Source organism: Anser anser, assembly GCF_964211835.1.
Source record: "Anser anser genome assembly, chromosome: 9".
Classification (NCBI taxonomy): domain Eukaryota; kingdom Metazoa; phylum Chordata; class Aves; order Anseriformes; family Anatidae; genus Anser; species Anser anser.
The window spans coordinates 27580162-27599030 of NC_139729.1; the positions used below are offsets into that span (position 1 = coordinate 27580162).

The window sequence follows — 18869 nt, forward strand, 5'->3', positions numbered from 1 at the left end:
CACGAAGCCAAGAGCGAAGGAGGCCTCGTTCCCTGCACACAAACCTTTGTCCCTCCCTTCCCTTGGCAGAACACGGGCCGTGCGTCCCACCTGCCTCTCCTGGCTGCGGCCATGCCTGCTGGCCTGTGCTCTCCAGCTGCAGGGAATCAGTTCATAACACACACGGGTAACAAAAATAGAGGCTTTTAGTCCTCTGCAGAACCTGCCTGCAGTTGGACAGCGAGGCTTATGCTTTATTTAGAGCAAAGACAGATGTAGGTGGGCGGAAAAGGAACCGGGCAACCGCATGGCCTCAGATCGCAGAGACGGGCTGCAGAAGGTTGTGTTCTTAACTACTACATTTTAACCGGTTTCAGGATATTTCTATTTTTATAGAGTGCCGCTACATTAAAAAAAAATAACAACAACAGAGTCAAAACGTCCGAGGAGCCGTCGTTTTGTGAGCTGCGATAGGCCGGGTGCACGCAGCTGAGCGGAGGCTGCAAGTCCCCGGGCACAGAGGGATGGCTCCCCTGGCCGAGGGGGGGGATTCCAGCCAGAGAGGGGGGATCTGGGGGTCAGGAACTGCACAGTTGTTTTAAACAAATCCTCCTGTCAGCAGCAGCAAGGTTGCTTGTTTTGAAAAGCAGCATATGCACGATCAGAGAGGTGCACGGGGAAAACCTGCTGGGTTCTGCTGCCAAGCGCTTCCCCTTACTGAAGGGCATCTCAAACTATCACAGCCTGGGTGCTCTCAGGTGGAAAGCAGCACTCGGCTTTGTTCTCTCCAACCCTTAGCTACAGGCTGGAACTTCTCCAGGGCCTCTCCTCACATGCACGAAGAAAACTTGTAGGTATTGCATCCTGCTCACATCCCCCCTTTGTTTAGGCAGACTGGTATTTGGCCGTAACTACTTGGTAAGATTTAAGAAAGCAAACCCAGAGTTTATGATGAAGGTTTAGATGCAGTTTGAGGCCAAACTAACGAGTGAGCAGCCGAGGCAACTTGGTACAAAGAGGTGACTGAAGAGGGGTTACCGCTGTTCCTGCCTGGAGACCGGGTCCCCCTCAGGCGAGAGGCAGCGTGTGAACGTTTACTTGACATCCTTCGTCTCGATAACGCCGACACGAAGAAAGATTTACACCAACAGCAACTTGAAGAACACCCTATCTGAGTCCGGAGCTTATTCTCCAGCTGCGCCACTCTCCCACCACCGTGAACAGCCCCACTTCACGGGGGCAGCACACCCCAACAGCACTGGGCGCGCGGCCTGCGGCAATCGTGCCGCATAAACTGCGTTTAAAGCAAAGGCCGACGGACAGCTACCGCCCGCTGGCTATCCGTCAGGCCGGCTTCTGCGTGGCCTTTCTTGGACATGCAAAGCGCCGAGCAGACATTTCCTCATCGCATGCAATCTGGAGAGATAGGCCTGCACAGCGAGTCCGACCACAAGAGATTAACGGCTCTAGCCAAATAACGCGGTAACCATGCGAACCGTGAGCTGTCCCAGCACGTCCGCGAGCCTCGCGGCACGGCGGGCACGCTGCTCTCTGCATCTCGTTGCCAGGAGACGCCAACGGCCCGGGGACAGGGGGAGGCCGGCGGCCTGCGGGGACCCAGCAAAAAGGCACCGGGAGTCACGCGCGGCCCGGCCGCAGGGGATGGCACGGCGCGAGAGGGAGCTCGCCGCAAGTCCTGGGCAAACGTTTTCCCCCAGCTCCAGATCTCGTTCAAAACCACGCGCAGTTTCAAGGCATATCAGGTTCAAGGCTCGCGGCCAGGAGCTCCGGTCTTAAACAAGTTTCACTTCTGGGTTCCTGCTGATACCCACTAGGGACACGCAGCTCTCCGAGGGGGTGAATCCGTCCAGGAGCCACAGAGCTTGCAGCTTATTGCTGCAGGAGAAGAGACGATGAAGATACAGCCTTCCAACCCTGCACGAGAGCACGAAGGGGCTGCCCCTGCCCCGGCAGCGCCCTGCTGCAGCGCTGGGCACCCACGGCCCAGTGACAGCACGCAACGTGTCTGCCAGCAGCCCTGCCGCCTTGCTTCCCAACCAGCTCAGGCAGAAGCTCAGGGTACCAAGAGGCCAAAACGCTCACTCACCAGGCTGGAAACCGGCAAAATGAGCGTAAAGGCGGCCGGCGGGTTCAGCCAACGTTGCAGGCTGGGGGTGCGATGACTAAGCAGTCAGGGAGCCGTGCTTCCTTCAGAGGTAATCACCCTGGGCTCCATCGCTGGGAGCAGGTAGAGCGTGTGTGTGTAGCAACAGGCTGCGATACACGCTCCAAAAAAAACAGAACAAAACCCAGTGTGCTTATTTGCACAGAGCTCAAACTTGAATTACGTGCAGAGGCTTTTCTCGTACCGACATTTGCTGTTCTCTGTTTTTAGAAATCTTTTTAAATATTTGGAAAAAATGGAAGTGTCTCTTTCGTAAACAACGGCGAATTTTATCTGCTGTGTAGTTACAAGATTTTACGTCAGATCGCTGTATTTTCCCAGGACAAAGAGATGAACCTGTAGGCTGATGGAGCTGAGATCTGGTGCCCAACCCAATGCCCCGTTCGGTGCATGTAAAGACTCTGACACACGGAGCATTACGCTGGGTCTCTGACACCTAACAGGAAACCTCACCAATCTCAGCAAGGAGGAATATACTTCTTCGGGAAGCAGAAGGAAGAAGGGGCGACAAGAACAAATCCACACGGACTTGGGTGGCAAAGACAAACTCGCAGTTCCCCCTGCAACCCAAACGTCTCTGACCCTCGACCGCTGCTGGAGCAAGCGGCACCAGGCTGCCAGGGTACGGCAGGGCAGACGGGCTATGAGAAACGTGGGTTCTTATTTCCTCCAGAAGAAGAAATGATTCAGAACTCAGAAGCGAAGCCTGCGCCCCGCACTCAGAGCACAGGCCGCATAGACCCGATGAACTCGTAAACAAGGGCGCTCGCTGCTCCCATTCAGAAGGGAAGCGGCGGTACAACGCCGAGGCAGTTTTGTTTCTGATCTCAGGGCGCCGAAACAAGCCTAAATTGATAACAAACATCTTTTTGGTTTCCCATGTTCTTCAGTCATTTTCTGAGATTAGAGAACGCTACTACGTACAGAGAAACGAGAACTCCGAATGCAGGTTAACATTTTCAGAGGACGATGCTTAAATGGAAACCCAGCATTTCTGAACGCGCTGTTAAGGCCGTTCCTCCCGACCTGACTGAAACGTCACCCCAGGTGACCAGCCTCGGGGAAGCTGCAGCCGAGACACGACACAGCACCAACCTAACTACAGTTTTTAGCGTGCAATCAGGAAGGCTGCGCCCGGAGTGCGTGGCCAGTCTGGATCCAGACTCAACCTGGACTCCCCGCGACAGGAGCACTGCCGTACGCCCCCTGTTCAGTCACTGCGGAGGCTCATTCCTGCTGCCGCTTTCTAACAGAGGAGAGACTAATCAGGAATGCCAAGAACGAGCACAACGTTGCACAACAGTCTCCGTCAGCTCTCTCCATTCCTACAGGACTGAAGTTTTCTCATTTCACAAGCCTCAACTCCTTTTGCTCCAGAGAGCACTTCCCAGTTCTAAACAGCAGCTTTAAGAGGCACACAAGAATTTTCCGCAGCAAACTTCTCTGATATATTTAAGGCAACATCGCGACAAGCTTTGGAAAACACTTGTATACGAGATACCAGACAAAAAGAGGGCATATCCTGTTCTATTTCTGCACCAGGGCACGGTTAAGCAGCCCTGTGCTAGGAAGTAACCAAAGCCAGGCACCTACCGGTATTTCACTTTGATCCTGTCGTTGTCGGGGTTGCAGTAGAGCCTTTCCAGGTGCTCCTGGGAATCGTTGGTCACGCTCTGCCAGCTCTGAGTTGCCGTCCTCCTCACCTGCCAGTGATAGGGCAGCACCGTGTGGTGTTTGGGACAATCACTGCCATAAACACACGCGCCCTGGAGAAAATCCACACAGATTTCTATCCCATCCTCCTGGTGGGTGTGATACTGCAACTGGTTCAGGAGCTCGAATACCAAATCGAGAGAAGCCTCCTCGCTTTTATCCTGGAATATCCCGGCGCTGAATTTATTGCTTGGGTTCAAAGCGTATTGCACGGGACAGCTACCCTCCGGGAATAAGCCAGAGGTGTAGCTTTCCAGAACCTTGTCTGGGAACAAAGGACAAGCTGCACCATCGCTAGGAGGTGGGTGCAAAGGGTGATCCTGGAATGATTCAGCACTTGTCTCAGCAGCGGTTCCAGGAGGAGTTTCTGAGGAGAAGCCTCGCTCCCCTGCCTGCACCTCCTGCTCAGGGTGCCCAGGAGCAGGATGAGCCCCCGGCAGCTGGGTCTGCACATCTGGGGCTGAGGGCACCAGCACGGCCACGTTACTTTCTGGCTGGGGGCACGAAGTACTGAGTTCCAGAGTCTTTTTCACAGCAGGTTCACATAAACCACTATGACCTCCACCACCCTGGCTTCGGGGCACAAAGACCCTATCCAGGGTCCCGGCTCCCAGCAAACTGGTAAAGATCGGCCGCAAAGCGCGCAGAGTTTGTGTGTCCAGCCTCTTCTGCACTTGCTGCTTCTTCTTGAAGCAAGGCTTCACCGGCGGAATCTTCTCTGACAGTCTTATCTGAGGAGGAAAGTCCTCCGGAGGAGGGCACTTCATTCCCGGGCAGTGAGCCTGCTGCACAACACACGCTGCCTTGGCTTCGGTGTCCATCAGACACACACTTTGCTCTCTCCAAATCACTTTCAAATGTCCCAGAGCCTCACCAGAATCAATCTAGGGCAGAAAGGAAAACAAGACAGTTAATCTCTCTAATTGCTCAGGGTTGACACGAACAAGATCACCCCTGGAGAGGATTTCGAGCCAGCAACAGCAAAACTCCTCCCCTCTCTGTGACTGCGGGTAGCCCCTAGGCACGTAAAGCATGAAACCAGCTAAACTCCGGCTAATTAATCCCAAACACACACTCATCAGCTCCTCACACATGAGATCTCAGAGACACTCAGGCACGCACACACGGTCCCTAAGGGGGGCGGGAAGGGGGATGGGGCGATGCCCTCCTCCCCGCGATGATGCTCGCTAGCGAGCGGCACTTTGGCTCCTTACATTCCACAAAAGCAGGCACCGTGCTGGTCACTTCTACGTCCCCCCCAAACACAGCCCCGAGACCAGGCGCGTGGGCAGACGCGCAGCCCCAACGCTCCCACCGCGCCGCCCCTCCTCGCAGCAGACAGACGGACAGACGCTCTCCCTCCATCCCACCATACCTCCTCCGACCCGATCCCGTACGCACCCCCGGCAGCACCGCTGGAGAACCGCTGCCTTCGCTCAGCCTCGCGCCCAATGTCCCGGTGCCCTGAGCGGGGCCGGGACCCAGGGCTCGCAGGCGGCAGCCGCCGCTCCCCTCTCGCGCACCCGGCCGTGCCCGCGGCGCGCTGCCTGACTCACGCACCCGGTGACCCCGCGGGGCCGCGGCACGCCGACACGCCGGCTCACTCGCCTCCTGCCAGCCTCCGCGGCGGGGCCCAACGCCGGGCGGCGAGGGAGGCAAAGGGGGGGCCGGCGACTCGGGCACGGAGACAAACCCGATTAGCCCCCAAGATGAAAAGTAAATTTTGTTGTTTTTTTTTTTTCTGAAGTACAAATAAATGGTACGTCTCGTAGGTCGCCGGAGAGCAAGCCGTCTGCCTTCTAATCAGGAGTCACGTAACATTTGATTACCTTTAATTAGACCCTCTCTGCTCGCCCTGCCCGGAGCCTCCAAGGCTGGCGCGGAGCCCACTAAGGATCACTTCCTGGTCAACGCGTTCCAAGCAGAGCGCCTGCCCATTTCAACCCAAAATCAGAAAACTGACAGAATTGGGCATTTGTCTTACAGCCGAGGATCCGCTCTGGACAATCTCTCACCCAGCCTCCCCTGTTTTGGAGCACGCACTGCGAGGCTTTCGCATTGCCCTGGGAAACGGCACTGTCAGGGCAGCCAGGAAAAAAAAAGAAGCTGGACCTCTCTGCTTTCCTGCTCCTACGTTTAAAGCCACCAGTAAAAGCAAACTCCAACATTATTGTTTCTCTTTTATCCTCGCACACACATAGCAGGGAACGCTCTTCCTAAGGGTACCGTAAGCCTTCAGGTAACTCCAGAGCCTTCAGCCCCCTCAGCTGCTTCACCTCCCCATGCCCTGGCTCAGCGCCCCACTGTGCCGGGCAGTGCCACGAGCGACTTAGGGTCTGGTTCAGCTGTGCCTCCATCGCTATTTCAATGCCGGTTTGCTCACGCAGTTACTTTATATTAGGGAGCTGCCCTATGCATGAAGCTGAGCCTCCCGGCGCCTCTACGGACAGCAGGCAGCGGGCACAGCGACAGCAGGGCTGCCCGCTCCGATCTCAGCCGTTTCACATCCACCCCCCGGCACCACTATTTAGAAGCGACCTCAGCAGCCACCGAGCGCGGTGCCCTGCTCGCACAAGGCGCCCGGCACAAGGAGACCTCCTGCTGGGGGGGGGGGCTCAGCCCCTCCGCACCGGACCCCATGCTCCTGCCCCTCGCCGAAGGGGGTGAGCCCAGCGCCCACGGGATGGGGATGGGGTGGGGGGAGGCAGGGGGAAGGTAGGGGTGGGGTAGGGTAGGGTGGGGTAGGGAGAGCCGCCCCGCGCACACCTACCGGCTGGCTCAGCGGGGGCAGCACGGCCCCGCCGCCCGCGAGGGGGCTCGGCCCGGCCCGGCTCGGCTCTGCCCGGCCCAGCCCGGCTCGGCCCCGCTCCGCTCCCGGCAGGGCGCTGCCGCCGGGGCCGCTGCGGGCGGGCCACCGCCGCCACCGCCGGGCTCGGGCAGCCTCCTGGAGGGGCGGGCGGCAGCAGCGAAACGGAGGGAAAATGGGAAAAAAAAAAAAAAAAAAAGCAGGAAAGAAAAAAAAAGAAAAAAGAAAAAAAAAGAAAAGAAAAAAAAGAAAAAAATTTAAAAAAAAGAAAAAAAGAAAAAAAAAGAAAAAACTAATAACGATAAATATAAAAAATTAGAAGCGCCTGCCCCGGCCGGCCTCTCGCCGCAGCCTTCCCAGCCGCTGAGTCTTGCCCAGTTGAGCTGAGCTGAGCCGAGCCGTGCCGTGCCGAGCTGTGCTGAGCTGTGCCGAGCCGTGCCGAGCTGTGCCGTGCCGATCTGATCTGATCTGATCTGATCCGATCCGAGCCGCCCGCAGCGCCGCCCGCGGCCCCAGCGCCGGCCGCGCCCCCCCTGCCCCCGGCGGCCTTTAAGCGGCGCTTCCGGAGCCGCCGGGCCCGGGGCGGAGCCGGCACCGCCCGTGCGGGGACGGGACGGGACGGGAAGGCACGGCACGGCTCGGCACGGCACGGCTCGGCACGGCCCGTCCGGCAGCGCCCCGGCGCTCGGTGCCTCCCGGCGGCGGGGCCGTGGGTGCCGTGCCCCCCCCCCCGGGCAGCCAAAGCCCTCCCCGAGCCCACGGCCCGCCCCGCAGCGCAGCCCCGGCCCGGGAAGGGCAGGGGGCACACGGCCGCTGCTTCTTTTCCGTGACAAGCGCAGAAGGCAGGAACGGCTCACTCGGCCGTGAGGCAGCGATAGCTCACACACGGGTCCGGAGGCCGCCACGGCTCCCCCGGCGGCGCTGCTGCAAGGGGGGGGGAGGCGAGGGGCAGCCTGGCACTGCCATCCCTCCCCAGACAAGCGTGTCACTAAAGGAAACACACCATGGCACGGCAGCAGGACACGCAGCCGGCTCTGAGGCCGCCCCAATGAAATCTGTAAAGCACCTGTGGCCAGGGTGGAAGCGTGACCTCATTTCTAAACACACGCTTAAGCCTTCAGCGAGCGAACACCAGCTTTCATTATTCCTTCCAAACGGCAACCGCCTCAGGGCGAACGCGGTACTTCGTGGTTCCGACCTGCAAATAACGCAATCAGCAGCAGGCACCCTGATCTGCTGCGGAAAGAGGGGGAATGTCTCTGACTCCAGTGCTCGCAGTTAAAACAAGGTTTCCAGGCTCTGACTGTTCCAGTGGCGGACACGAGACCTTTTCTGAGCACGTGCAGAACAGCCATCCTCAACTGCCTCCAGCACGTCACATCGCAGCTACGGCAATTTTCCGTCTCTGTGTTTGGTACGAAGTCGACAAATGGTGCTGGGCGCTGAGGGATGCTGCGGAAGCAGGCGGCTGCACCTCCTCAGCTCCCCCAGCCATGAAATCCCAAGCCCGGCTCGTTTAGCTTCTGCTGCCCCCTGCGTTTTCCAGGGAGAAAAGGCAGAGGAACCAGCGCTGACACAAGCTCTAATTTTAGCTCCATGTACCGGCGGATAAGCCAGCAGAGGACAAAGCTGTTAGACGCCACGCTGCCCTCCGTAACTTGTCCCCGCGCCGCCAAGCTTAGGAGATAAATACCAGCCCTTTAGTCAGCTCCCCCATCACCCAGCTAGCCGAACCTCCTCCAGTCAGCCCTTCACGTGTTCTCGGGGTGCCTTCACCTGCAAGATGCTAGATGTGCACGCCTGCATTACCACACGGGAAAGGCTACGGCTCTCATCACGGAAAGGCAACGCTGAGCCATTAAAGGGCTCCTTAAAACCATTAAGAGATCCTCTGCCATCACATCGCAGGGAAGAGCTGCTGGTGGCGGCTAGCAGGGGGCACGAGGAAGCCCTCCCATTAAAGGTTATGAACCTCTGCAGGGGGACTTCTGGGGATGCTTAACAATCCTGTCTTCAGGTAGTTTTAGGTAGGCCTCACGGATTTCAAGACATTAAGAAAGAGAACTCTGAGCGAGATGCTCAGCGACACCGCCCCCGGTGGGTTCGGGGCATACAGAGCACCAGCAACCGGCCCCCCTCACACCACAAATCAAGACGAGAACCAAATTGTCCTCAGTGGTACCTGGGTTCCCTTCATGAACTTCATTTCTCCCATTTCATGACACTTGATGACGACGAGTGCTAATTGCCTTCAAATAACATTTCTAGCCTGACCCCTGTTCCGACAGCCACGTGCCAGCAGACAGGTTATCTCAGCACCATGGAAAAACAAGTGTCAACGATGCAGATTTTTTTTTAACAGACAGAAAAAAGAGGATCTCTGAGCAGTTCACTGCTATTAAGATGTGCTGACTCTTCCCCTCCTATTAGACTTTTGCAGGAACTGTGCAACAGTCCGTTTTTCATCACACTCAGGCTATGGGATGTAGATTTCTTTTCTCTCCCTTACAAATTGCACAAGTAAGGCACTTCGAGTCTATTTCTATCAAGTCTCTTAATTCCAGGACCAGGAATTTTAATTGTGGGTTGGTTTTTTGTCTGTTTTGTTTTAGTTTGTTTTTTTTAAGAATAAAAAAAGTGCTCGATGTGTTGACATGAAGGTGAAACGATGCAGGCCGCTAAAGGAAATGAACACGGAGGAGGGCAGCAAGAGGTTAACACCGGCGTCCTGGTGGCCTTTGTTGGAGTGACACCTAGTGGGCTGGCTCTCGCTTCGCTCTGCAGGATGCAGGAGGATGCTCTGAGGATGAGGAGAGCAGGAATTCCAAGGTGCAGCCCCGCTGGATTGAACACATGCTCTGCTAAAGTCTCTCTCCGCTAGCAATGCTCAGCAACGACCGAATCTCAGCCACGCTGGTTCCTGCAGCTTTAGGTCAGGAGGGCCTCCGGGGAGCGGCGTGGGCTTCGTGCCGTAGCCTGGGAAAGCAGCTGGGGCCCCACCGCTCAGCGCCACCGGGGTCCTGTGCCCGCCCCAGCGGTTCCCATTCCGCGCTGCCAGCGAGCAGCACCTTTCAAATCCAGGCCCAGGCCATGAAACGACAAAGGTTTATCACAAAGTAGAAAGAGAAAAAAATGGTAGCAGTCATACTCGGGGCCAGAGTCTCTGGGGAAGTTGCCTTTCTAGGTGGAGGGCTTGTTCCTGCAGCTGCACCAGTCTGAAAGGCATTAGTGCCCAGAGCACAATGTCAGAGGAACAGCTGTACTCAACCTTGAATATTACCTTCACTCTTACCTCTAGAGTTATTTGTCAAGTCCTGCATTTGATACTGCTTTTTCCAAGGCAGGTGTCAGCTCCATTTTGTATCTGGGATAAATGCTGAGTGAGTAAGCCCCCGAGAATCTACTTACAAACATCATTTCGTACCTTTGGTCTACATGCAGAAGGAACTATCAACAGAAACTTTTAAAATGTTAAAGGAGGAAACAGGAACAGACGAGATCATTTCAAGACACCAAAAACGGGTCACATACGCTACACCGAGCTCCCTCCAGATGCAGCGTCACAGAAATCCAGCAGGTTTCAGCTTTTAGAAACTGAAGGTGAACGTAGCAATCGGTTATTGCAGTTCAGTGTTCTACAAAGCTAAAAAAGAACAGCTGATGGAACACCAGCGCTGGGTGACGCACTCTCCTTTATTCACCTCAGCGACCACTGCAACTATTTTCCCTCTTCCTAACGCAGAGAAACGTAACTCAGTCATTCTCCCCTGCTTACAGCGTCTCAGAATTCCTCTCAAATCCATGCCCAGGGGAGGAAGCCACCCCCTCAAGCTGTCTGGGAAGAACACTGGTTCAAGGCCAGCCCGCGGACTGTCCCTCCAGCTGCGACAGCTGCGCTGTTTTGGGGGCTACGCTCTAAGCCCCACCCGAGAACAGATTTGTCTGAAAAATAATACAGCCAGATTGTCTCCAGTTTTAAACCTCAGACTTCAAAGAAAACAACAAAAAAAAACCAGCACAGAAAGAACTGAAAGGCTTCTCATCCACCTATTTCGCAGAGACAGCAGAAGCCACTCAGTTTATGAGCGCCGTGCCTGTTCATTCAGAGGAGGCCTTTTGTATTTCAGCAATCCCCCACCAGCTGATCCAACTTCAGAGCACTAATCCCTCCCGGCACGACAAACTTCAACACCTCCAAGTAAACAGGGGGATTGTGGAATACGAGGAGGGTTCTGTTTTCAACAAAGAGGGTTTTTTTTTTCCCCCAGTCTTAACTACAGTGAAGCTCTTTGCTCTGCTCTAATTTCATTGTTGGACATCACAGAATCGCAGACTGGTTTGGGTCAGAAGGGACCTCACAGCCCGCCCAGATGGGGTCCCAGAAGGGTCCCCAAATCCCTGACAAAGCCTAGTCCGTTGGCTCTGCAATGAATGCTGTTCAGAAGTCAGGCTGAATGCAGGTGTGAAGGTGCAAACTGAGCGGTGTAAGGCCGTGGAATTTAATTCCCAACTATCGAGTACCGCGGGTGTAAGAAGCACAGAAAATCTGTCCAGATTTCTTCTAGCCAGAACGAGGAGAACACACAATTCCCCCTGAGAATAACAATAAACAGCTGCAAACTGTCGCAAAGCTTTTAGACCAGATCTATACTGTTCTCAGGTTTGGTGCGTTACTTCGGTTAAAGCAGCAGAGCAGACACACTCTGCCTTCCTCCCCACGAATGCCCAGCTCCTTCCACCCCACGCTGCCCAGACACCAATTACACCCCAGATACTCAAGCACTGACCTGCTGGAGACCCGTGAGATAACGGGAACCGCCACGTAGCCAGAGCAACTCCGCATCACACCACTGGAATTTGCTACTGGAGCTACAATGGCGCTGCAGCTCCCTGGCCCCAGGGCACCTACGGGAAGAGCCACCACAAAACTCTCCTGGTCCTGTTCCTCACCCGCCTTGAGGCTGCCCCCAGCCTGCGCTGCCTCACAGGGGCAGCCCCTTCTGCATGTTAGGGATTCTCTTAGGATTTTGGAACCTAAAGGAAGAGATGGCACGAATCAACCAGCTGAAAAACCAAACAAACCTAGGAATACATCGTGGAGTCGCTGTGCTGCAGCCTCATGATTATTTTCCCGTGCACCCTAAGCACGCAGACCGTCAGAATCCAATCGGTAACACACACCGAAGTCAGACGGTCAGACTGATGACAATCGTTCTTAGACCCCGGGACATTCAGATTCATGTTAGCACAGAAGGTGACAACCACAGCTTTGCTGAGGAGCAGACGGTTCGGTGCTTATCAGCTGCCGGGCAGAGCCTGCTTTCCAACCCGACACCAACGTGGCTTTGAGTCTGTACTTCGCCCAGGGAAGTGGAGACAGCAAAACGGGCAGAACAAACCCTGCTGGGAAATGCCTCTGCCCAAATTTACAGCTTTTAGCTTAGTCCAGCTGAGTTTTAGAAGTGTGAGAAGCAAAGATAAGCCTCATGTTTCCAGAATACGTACCACTCCTTCCGCGTTCTAATATGAAAATTGGTAAGAAACATTCTTCATAACTTACAAGGCTGACAGTACCAACATCTGTGTTAGCAGAACAAGTTTTGCTTTGGGAACAAGAGCCATTGCTCCTCTGGTTTTGAAGCCTCATGTCCCCAGTGGCTTCTGAAAAAAGCTTCAGATAAGATGCATTCAGCACAACATGGATTTGGGTACTTAAACAAAAACTTGAATTGTTTTGACAGAAGTCCATGTCCCAATTTATTTTTGGGGAAGCGAGCACGACACACTTAGACTGAGCATGAGGTGACAGTTTTGTTGTATGCGATGTTCTGCTTACATTCCTGCTACCCAGTGCCAAGAGTTTTTTTAAAATCAAAGCGCTCATCTGTTTTTTCCAAAAAAAGTCTTTCATCATTCTTCTGCCCAAAACAAAGTCACACTTCATCTTAACGGAGAGCCAGATGGGCACCAGGCAGACTGCGTTCCGAAATGCTACCGTGCTGCTCACATAAACCCAAACCCTGAACAAAAACTTAATTACATTCCACCACAACACACATTTACCCAGATGAGCGGAGGAAGAAATCTGTGCAAAAACACGGGCAACAAGCTGGAATCTTAAAACAATCCTACACGTAATCTGTCCTGCGCTTTCCAACTACTTTTGACAACTCTAACAACACACTTCAATAAGGAAATTCCTATAATATTGATCGAATGGCGACGTTACCCACTACACATTTAGTTTTAAAGGGTTTTACAAACAAGATTGTCAAGAAAGTCCCGTGCAATACACACGTGCATGCTCAGAAGGTTAAAGCCCTTGAAACAACCGTCCACTAAAATGCCTCTGATGACCTCAATTTCCACAGAGAAAATTATTTAATTAAAACAGTCTGAATTCCTTTTCTGTTACTTTTAAGCAAGTTTATCTTTTCTCCGTTTTCAGACGGCCACAGAAATGTTTAGAAATTAAGAAAGCACAGCTCAAATAGTTTAATCCAGCTAGGTGTGGCAGCCATGACCGATTGCTCGAGAGCTGCGGCGAACAACATCGCCAAAGGACGGCAGCCAAAGCCCCCCGGGCCGCCACCCTGAGGCCCCCTGCCACACGCTCCCCAGCGATGGGATTCCTGCCAGCGGTCGCAGACCCGTGACAGCAGGGTGCCTGCGCGCGGGTGGCGCTGCCACCCGAGTGATGAAGAGCAAGGGGGTGGATGAAGGGGCGAGGCGGGTCCCGGCCTCTTCGCGGGGGCACAGCAGGCTCCATACTCACCGCTCGGTCTGCTGGCGCTTGGCGTTACTGTGCTTCATCTCAGCAGGTTACTGCGCTTCTCCTCATCGGGGTCACCGCGCTTCTCCTCATCGGGGTCACCGTGCCTCACCTCACCTCACCTCACCAGCTTGCGGGGCAGCCCGGGGCCCTGCTGCAGGCACAGCCCCGTGCCACAGAGGGAGGCCGGCCCCAGCACCGGGCGCGTTCCTCCCGTCGCTCCCCGCAGGTACCAGCACAACGCTGGGGATGTTCCAACCGCCCGCTGCGCTCGGCGTGCGCCTCAACACCGCTGCATTCGGTGAGAGGAGCTCGGTACGGGGCCGAACAGCAGAGCCCCGCTCCGCTTACCCGCGTTTTCTAAGTCTCTTCTTCGTTATAACGGGTACAGGCAGTGACACGAACCCACCTCGTCTCCAGCTGCCCTGCCCTGCCCTGCCCTGCCCTCCTCGTGCTGCGGACCTGGGGGCCATGAGGCGAGGTGAGGTGAGGTGAGGTGAGGTGAGGCGAGGCGAGGCGAGGCGAGGCGGGGCGAGGCTCCTCTCTCCGCACCGGGGGCGCCCTCAGCCCGGTCCCAGGTCCAGGTCCCGGTCCCGGTCCCGGTCCCGGTCCCAGGTCCCAGGTCCCAGGTCCCAGGTCCCAGGTCCCAGGGCCCGAACCCGAACCCGGACCCGGACCCGGACCCGGACCCGGACCCAGGTCCCAGGTCCCAGGTCCCAGGTCCCAGGTCGCCGCATTGGCCCGGTCCCTGTCAGCCCCCTCCGCCGCCGGAAGTCCCCTCGGCGGGTCCCGGAAGCGACGGGTCCCGCCCCGCCCCGCCCCGCCCCGCCCCGCCCCGCCGCGGCGCTCCGTGAGGTGAGGCGGCCATGGCGCCCAGGGGCGGCCCCGGCGGGCGGCAGCAGTCGGAGGAGGACCTGCTGCTGCAGGACTTCAGCCGCAACCTCTCGGCCAAGTCCTCCGCGCTCTTCTTCGGCAACGCCTTCATCGTCTCCGCCATCCCCATCTGTGAGCGGCGCGGGGGGCAGGCACCGGCACCGGGACTGGGCCGAGCCGAGCTGGGCCCGGGGAGCGGCGCCCCCCCCCCCTCAGGGCTCTGCCCGCGGCCCGGCTCCGTCCTCACCCCCCCCCCCGCTGCCGACGTGGCGGCCCCGGGCCGGGCTGGGGGCGGGGGGGGTGCTGCGGGGTGCCGGGGGGGCTGCGGGGTGCCGGGGGGGCTGCGGGGCGCCGGGGGCTCCGCGCGGGGCCATAAGGCGCTAACGCTGCCCGCTGTTCGTTTCTGAAGGGCTTTACTGGAGGATATGGCACATGGATCTCGTCCAGTCCGCCGTGCTGTACAGCGTGATGACCCTCATCAGCACCTACCTCGTGGCCTTCGCCTACAAGAACGTCAAGTTTGTGCTCAAGCACAAGTAAGCGCGGCGGCTCGTATCAATTAGCGCGTCGCGAAATACGTTTGCGTTGTTTTTATGAGTAAGAAGACGTGAAACGTTACTCTGATGAGCTGTTTTATGTAGAAGTGGAAAGACATCCAGCACTTTGTCTTGCTTTTTGCTGCCTTTGCAATTGATTGCATTAGCTGCTGAATTGCATTAACTTACACCGATACAGATGTTAAGCTGTGACGGCGTGAGGGGGAAAAGTTACAACTGCGGTGTTTAACCGTGACCTTCGCTTCTTGACTGCTTTTCCATTGCAAGTCCGTGGTGGGAATTTAAGGCGTGACACCAAAATGTCTGCTCACGCTTTTCCTAAAGCTGTTGCCTGTTACTGCGAGGCCGTTGACTTCAGCGTGGGGGAGAAAGGCACATGGATCGTGTATTTGCCAGGCTTCTTTGGTACCCATAAATCCTAATTGGTTTCTGTTACCTCTCGTGTAATTAGGGAATAGACTAGCCTTGTCAGCCAGCAGCACAATGAAACGGCAGAACTGCCCTTGGTCTCAGTGGGTATTGCCACAAACTCCGTTTGACAAGCACTGCTCCTAATTTAATTGCTGCTTATTGTTCCTTCAGCCTGGCAAAGCTGTTCAGTATCGTGGCTGACTTTTATTCTTCCCTGTAAAATGCCACTTCTGTAGTCACATTTTTTTTTTCATTTTGCAACAAAAATGGTGTTTCTTACAGGGTGGCACAGAAAAGAGAAGACGCTGTTTCCAAAGAAGTCACTCGTAAGCTTTCTGAGGCAGACAACAGGAAGATGTCCCGTAAGGAGAAGGATGAAAGGTAACCTCTTGCTGCCTTTCTCTTGTTTTAATAATGCCTGGCATCTTTAAAGCTCCGGGTAGGATACTAGACACTGTTGCTTGGCTGTTGTTTTTCTCTGTAACTAGAAACTTTTTCTTCTGGTAAGTTAAATTGTTTCTTTTTTTTAATGGTAAGTGGATTTTTTTTTCCCCCCTGATAAGTAAAAGCTATTTTGTCAGCTTTTCGTTCAGCTATAAATCCTTTTGAATGATCAATGAATGGTCTTAAACATCAAAGCTGATACCAGTAAGGTCCTATAAGGCAGCCTCCCAGTCCCTGAGGTGCAAAGCAAAACACCTTTCAGTACAGGCCCGCTGATAGCTGCCTGAAGGGAAGCGGAAGGGTAGGGCGCATGCGACATACGTGGCGTAGTGGACTGCAAGTTCCTGCGGGAGCGCGTTTCCTGCTGCTGCTGCGCTGTGCTGCTCATCGGTGGTTGCCCTCGGCACCCCCAGTGGTTGTGACTGGGAAAGCAAGTGTGCAGATTTCCCCCGTAACAGCTCTGACGAGTACCCGGGCTGTGCCCGATGAGCGTCAGACAGTGCTCCGTGTTCGCGTAGGTGCCTGTCGGGGCTGTGTAAGACATAAGGAGGAGAACTAGCTTCTCCCTGGAGCAAAAAAGCCACACCTTCCCTTACAGCCCAGCGTGCCGTTAGTAGCTAACAGACACGAACCTGCAAGCACTGCTATTTATATAGGGCCGGGTTTGATGCGCATGGAGAGAAGACAAATCGTAAGTAAATAGGCAAGTGCAGAGAATGCGCAGAGTTTTGTCTTTAACGGATGAGCTGACCGGTAGTTTCTGCTGTGCTGTCTTTTAGAAGCTGGCTGTGACAAAGAGCTGCAAGCTCTTGTGGTCAGTTACACCTCTGGGTGTCGGTCTCCTCAAATGGTGGGTGTGCTGGGCTGTGCCTTGATTTCAGCGTGTGAAATGATGTCTTTACCTGTTGGTAGAATTCTGTGGAAGAAAAATGAAGTTGCAGATTACGAAGCAACAACCTTTTCCATCTTCTACAACAACACCCTCTTCCTGGTCTTGGTCATCATTGCTTCGTTTTTTGTGCTGAAGAACTTCAACCCCACCGTGTATCCTTTATTACCACGCCTGGAACAACCGAAGCCCTGTTCCTGTTTGTTGTCATTGGTAACTGTATTTATCAGCTGGGTTGCAAGTGGACCCCGCTGATGGGTGCGGTTCATTTTAGTACCTCAACTTAGAAACACTTGCATGTAAAAACAGAGAATACAAAAAGAAAAAAAAAACACATCCAACTCACATAAATATTTATCATCTGTCACTAGGTGGTTTAAAGATATTACTTGGGCAATCTACAAAAATTCTTACGGCTTTGCCATTTCAATATTGTAATTATGCAGTAAGGAGGCAGCTTATGGTCTTGTAGAAACACTGTATCGGTGTTAATTGCCATGTGCTGCTACATTACAGAATTGTTTAGTTTCAGTAAATTTACAAGGTTTTTTTGTTACTTAAATACTGCTAGAAACACTTCTAAGAGAACACGTTAAACTTTAGGAGTGCCTTCATTCTGAAGTATTTGATGACTTGCTGATAGCCTTGATGGTAAGCTGTATTTCTAGTTCCAGTGTTGCAGTCCTATTTTAAGTCTACAGAGGAAGACTGTTTCAATTTGTTCTTTTTCATACAACTTCTACTAAATGTTCTTTAAAAAAAAAAAAGCAGTGGTATCTTTACATGTGTACATCCTTAACCTTCTTCCTACAGAAACTATATCCTTTCTATAAGTGCTTCGTCTGGACTGATCGCCCTGCTATCCACAGGATCCAAGTAGACACAAAAAAACCCACTGTTCATTCTTGTGGCAGCGTTCAACTTCCATACAAAAGCTTAAGGGAGGAATAGGAATACCTGTTTTTATAATGTGACTGCCTGAGGGTCTGGGGGGAGGGTTTCAACAGAAAATTAGTGAATTTGGTATCTTTACATGGTATTATTCAATAAACGAATCAAATTTTTTACTTAGCATTGAAAGGAGATGGCACGTGAGCCGTTATCAGACAGCGTTTCTGAAGCGCTTCACGGGTGGGATGATTCTGCAGACCAGTAAACACCACAAGCAGACCGTAAGGGGTGCTGCACAGCAGCACAGAGCAGCTGTGGTCGAACCCTGTAACAGGACTTGCCTGTAAATTCGGTGGCTATTGTAAGAGCCAAACTCCATGGTCGTGAAAAGTGACAATCCATCATTTATTATTGTAACGTGCAAAGTTTTAATAAAAAGGAGGCTTTTTGTCATTTAATTTCCTGTATTTCCTTTGTCAGTTTCTGAAAGTGGGTATTTCTGTGGGTAAGCAATGTGCATAGGCTTGTCAGCTCTCTGCTTCCATTAGAGAAGAGGCTTCTACAAGTCAACATGTTTATTGTTTTCAGTGGAAATACTCCTCATTTTTAAGTAACTTTGAGTCAGTAGAGAATCTGAACAGCATCTCCTAAGAAAACATTCTTGAATTTGTTTGAATCTTTTTTCCCCCCATTCATTTCTGAAGTTATAAATCAAAAAACCTGCAGCTTTTCCTAGCATGACTTAACTAAAATGCTTCAGCTGGCTTTTTGTAATGGGTTTATCAGGCAATCCTTTTTTTTCCATGCCATCAGTGAGGCAGCTGTTACTTAAAATGCTAAACACTGCTGCTATTAATGGAGCTGTACTGTAGAAGTCACAGATACTGCTGTTACAAACTTCAAGCTGTAGGAAGGAAGAGAAAGCTTATAATCAGATTTAACCTAAAAATTACTTTGCTGATCTTCGTGCTTCAACAAGATTGATCCTTATGTAAAATTTATTAAAGAAGACTCTGAAGTTCAGGAGCTACTGCAAGGCAAGCCAGATAGCGAGTGCTGCTTGTAACTTCTGCATAGAAATGGAAACAGTTCTTTTTTCTAGGTAGTCAGGTAACTTTTCAGCTTCGGTAGTTTCCTGGTCTGACTTGCACCACGGATCCTAGGGCTAGTGCCCACGAAGCAGAGTTCAGATCACTTACCCATTTAATTTTCAGAAGGAAGGTGACGGTTACTCCTGGCAGGCCTGGGGAGGGGGCCCCGAGCAGTGACAGGCCTTGGTACGGGAGGTGCCGGGTGCTCAGCGGCCGCCGCCGCTCGCTGTGACCGACCAGCCCGTGTCGGACAGGAGA

The 18869-nt window shown here is 53.7% G+C and overlaps 2 protein-coding genes across 3 annotated transcripts in view; one reads left to right on the forward strand and one right to left on the reverse strand.

Moving 5' to 3' along the window:
* TIPARP (TCDD inducible poly(ADP-ribose) polymerase) overlaps positions 1–14231 on the reverse strand; it is a 30964-nt gene extending 16733 nt beyond the window's left edge. The window contains exons 1-2 of one of the 2 annotated variants that reach the window (XM_083849522.1): positions 13459–14231; positions 3758–4761 (exon numbers count right to left, since the gene is read on the reverse strand). In XM_083849522.1, the coding sequence (XP_083705648.1) occupies positions 3758–4698 (941 nt within the window). In that variant the 5' untranslated portion in view covers positions 4699–4761; positions 13459–14231. Of the gene's footprint in view, positions 1–3757; positions 4762–6647; positions 7167–13458 lie in introns of those variants that run through there. The other variant, XM_083849521.1, reaches the window with a different exon arrangement.
* A 29-nt stretch (positions 14232–14260) lies between these two features.
* SSR3 (signal sequence receptor subunit 3) lies at positions 14261–17978 on the forward strand. The gene is made up of 5 exons (XM_083849525.1): positions 14261–14460; positions 14738–14864; positions 15579–15677; positions 16653–16784; positions 17443–17978. The coding sequence occupies exons 1-5, from the start codon at positions 14322–14324 to the stop codon at positions 17507–17509; spliced, it is 564 nt and encodes a 187-aa protein (XP_083705651.1). The 5' UTR covers positions 14261–14321; the 3' UTR covers positions 17510–17978.
* Positions 17979–18869: the final 891 nt, after the last annotated feature.

Bases quoted from the DNA above. Each gene is read 5' to 3' on its own strand.
- SSR3 (XM_083849525.1), top strand. From the start codon at position 14,322: ATGGCGCCCAGGGGCGGCCCCGGCGGGCGGCAGCAGTCGGAGGAGGAC. The intron at 15,678-16,652 runs GTAACCTCTTGC...ACCTGTTGGTAG, and splicing joins CGTAAGGAGAAGGATGAAAG to AATTCTGTGGAAGAAAAATG. The intron at 16,785-17,442 runs GTATCCTTTATT...TTCTTCCTACAG, and splicing joins AAGAACTTCAACCCCACCGT to AAACTATATCCTTTCTATAA.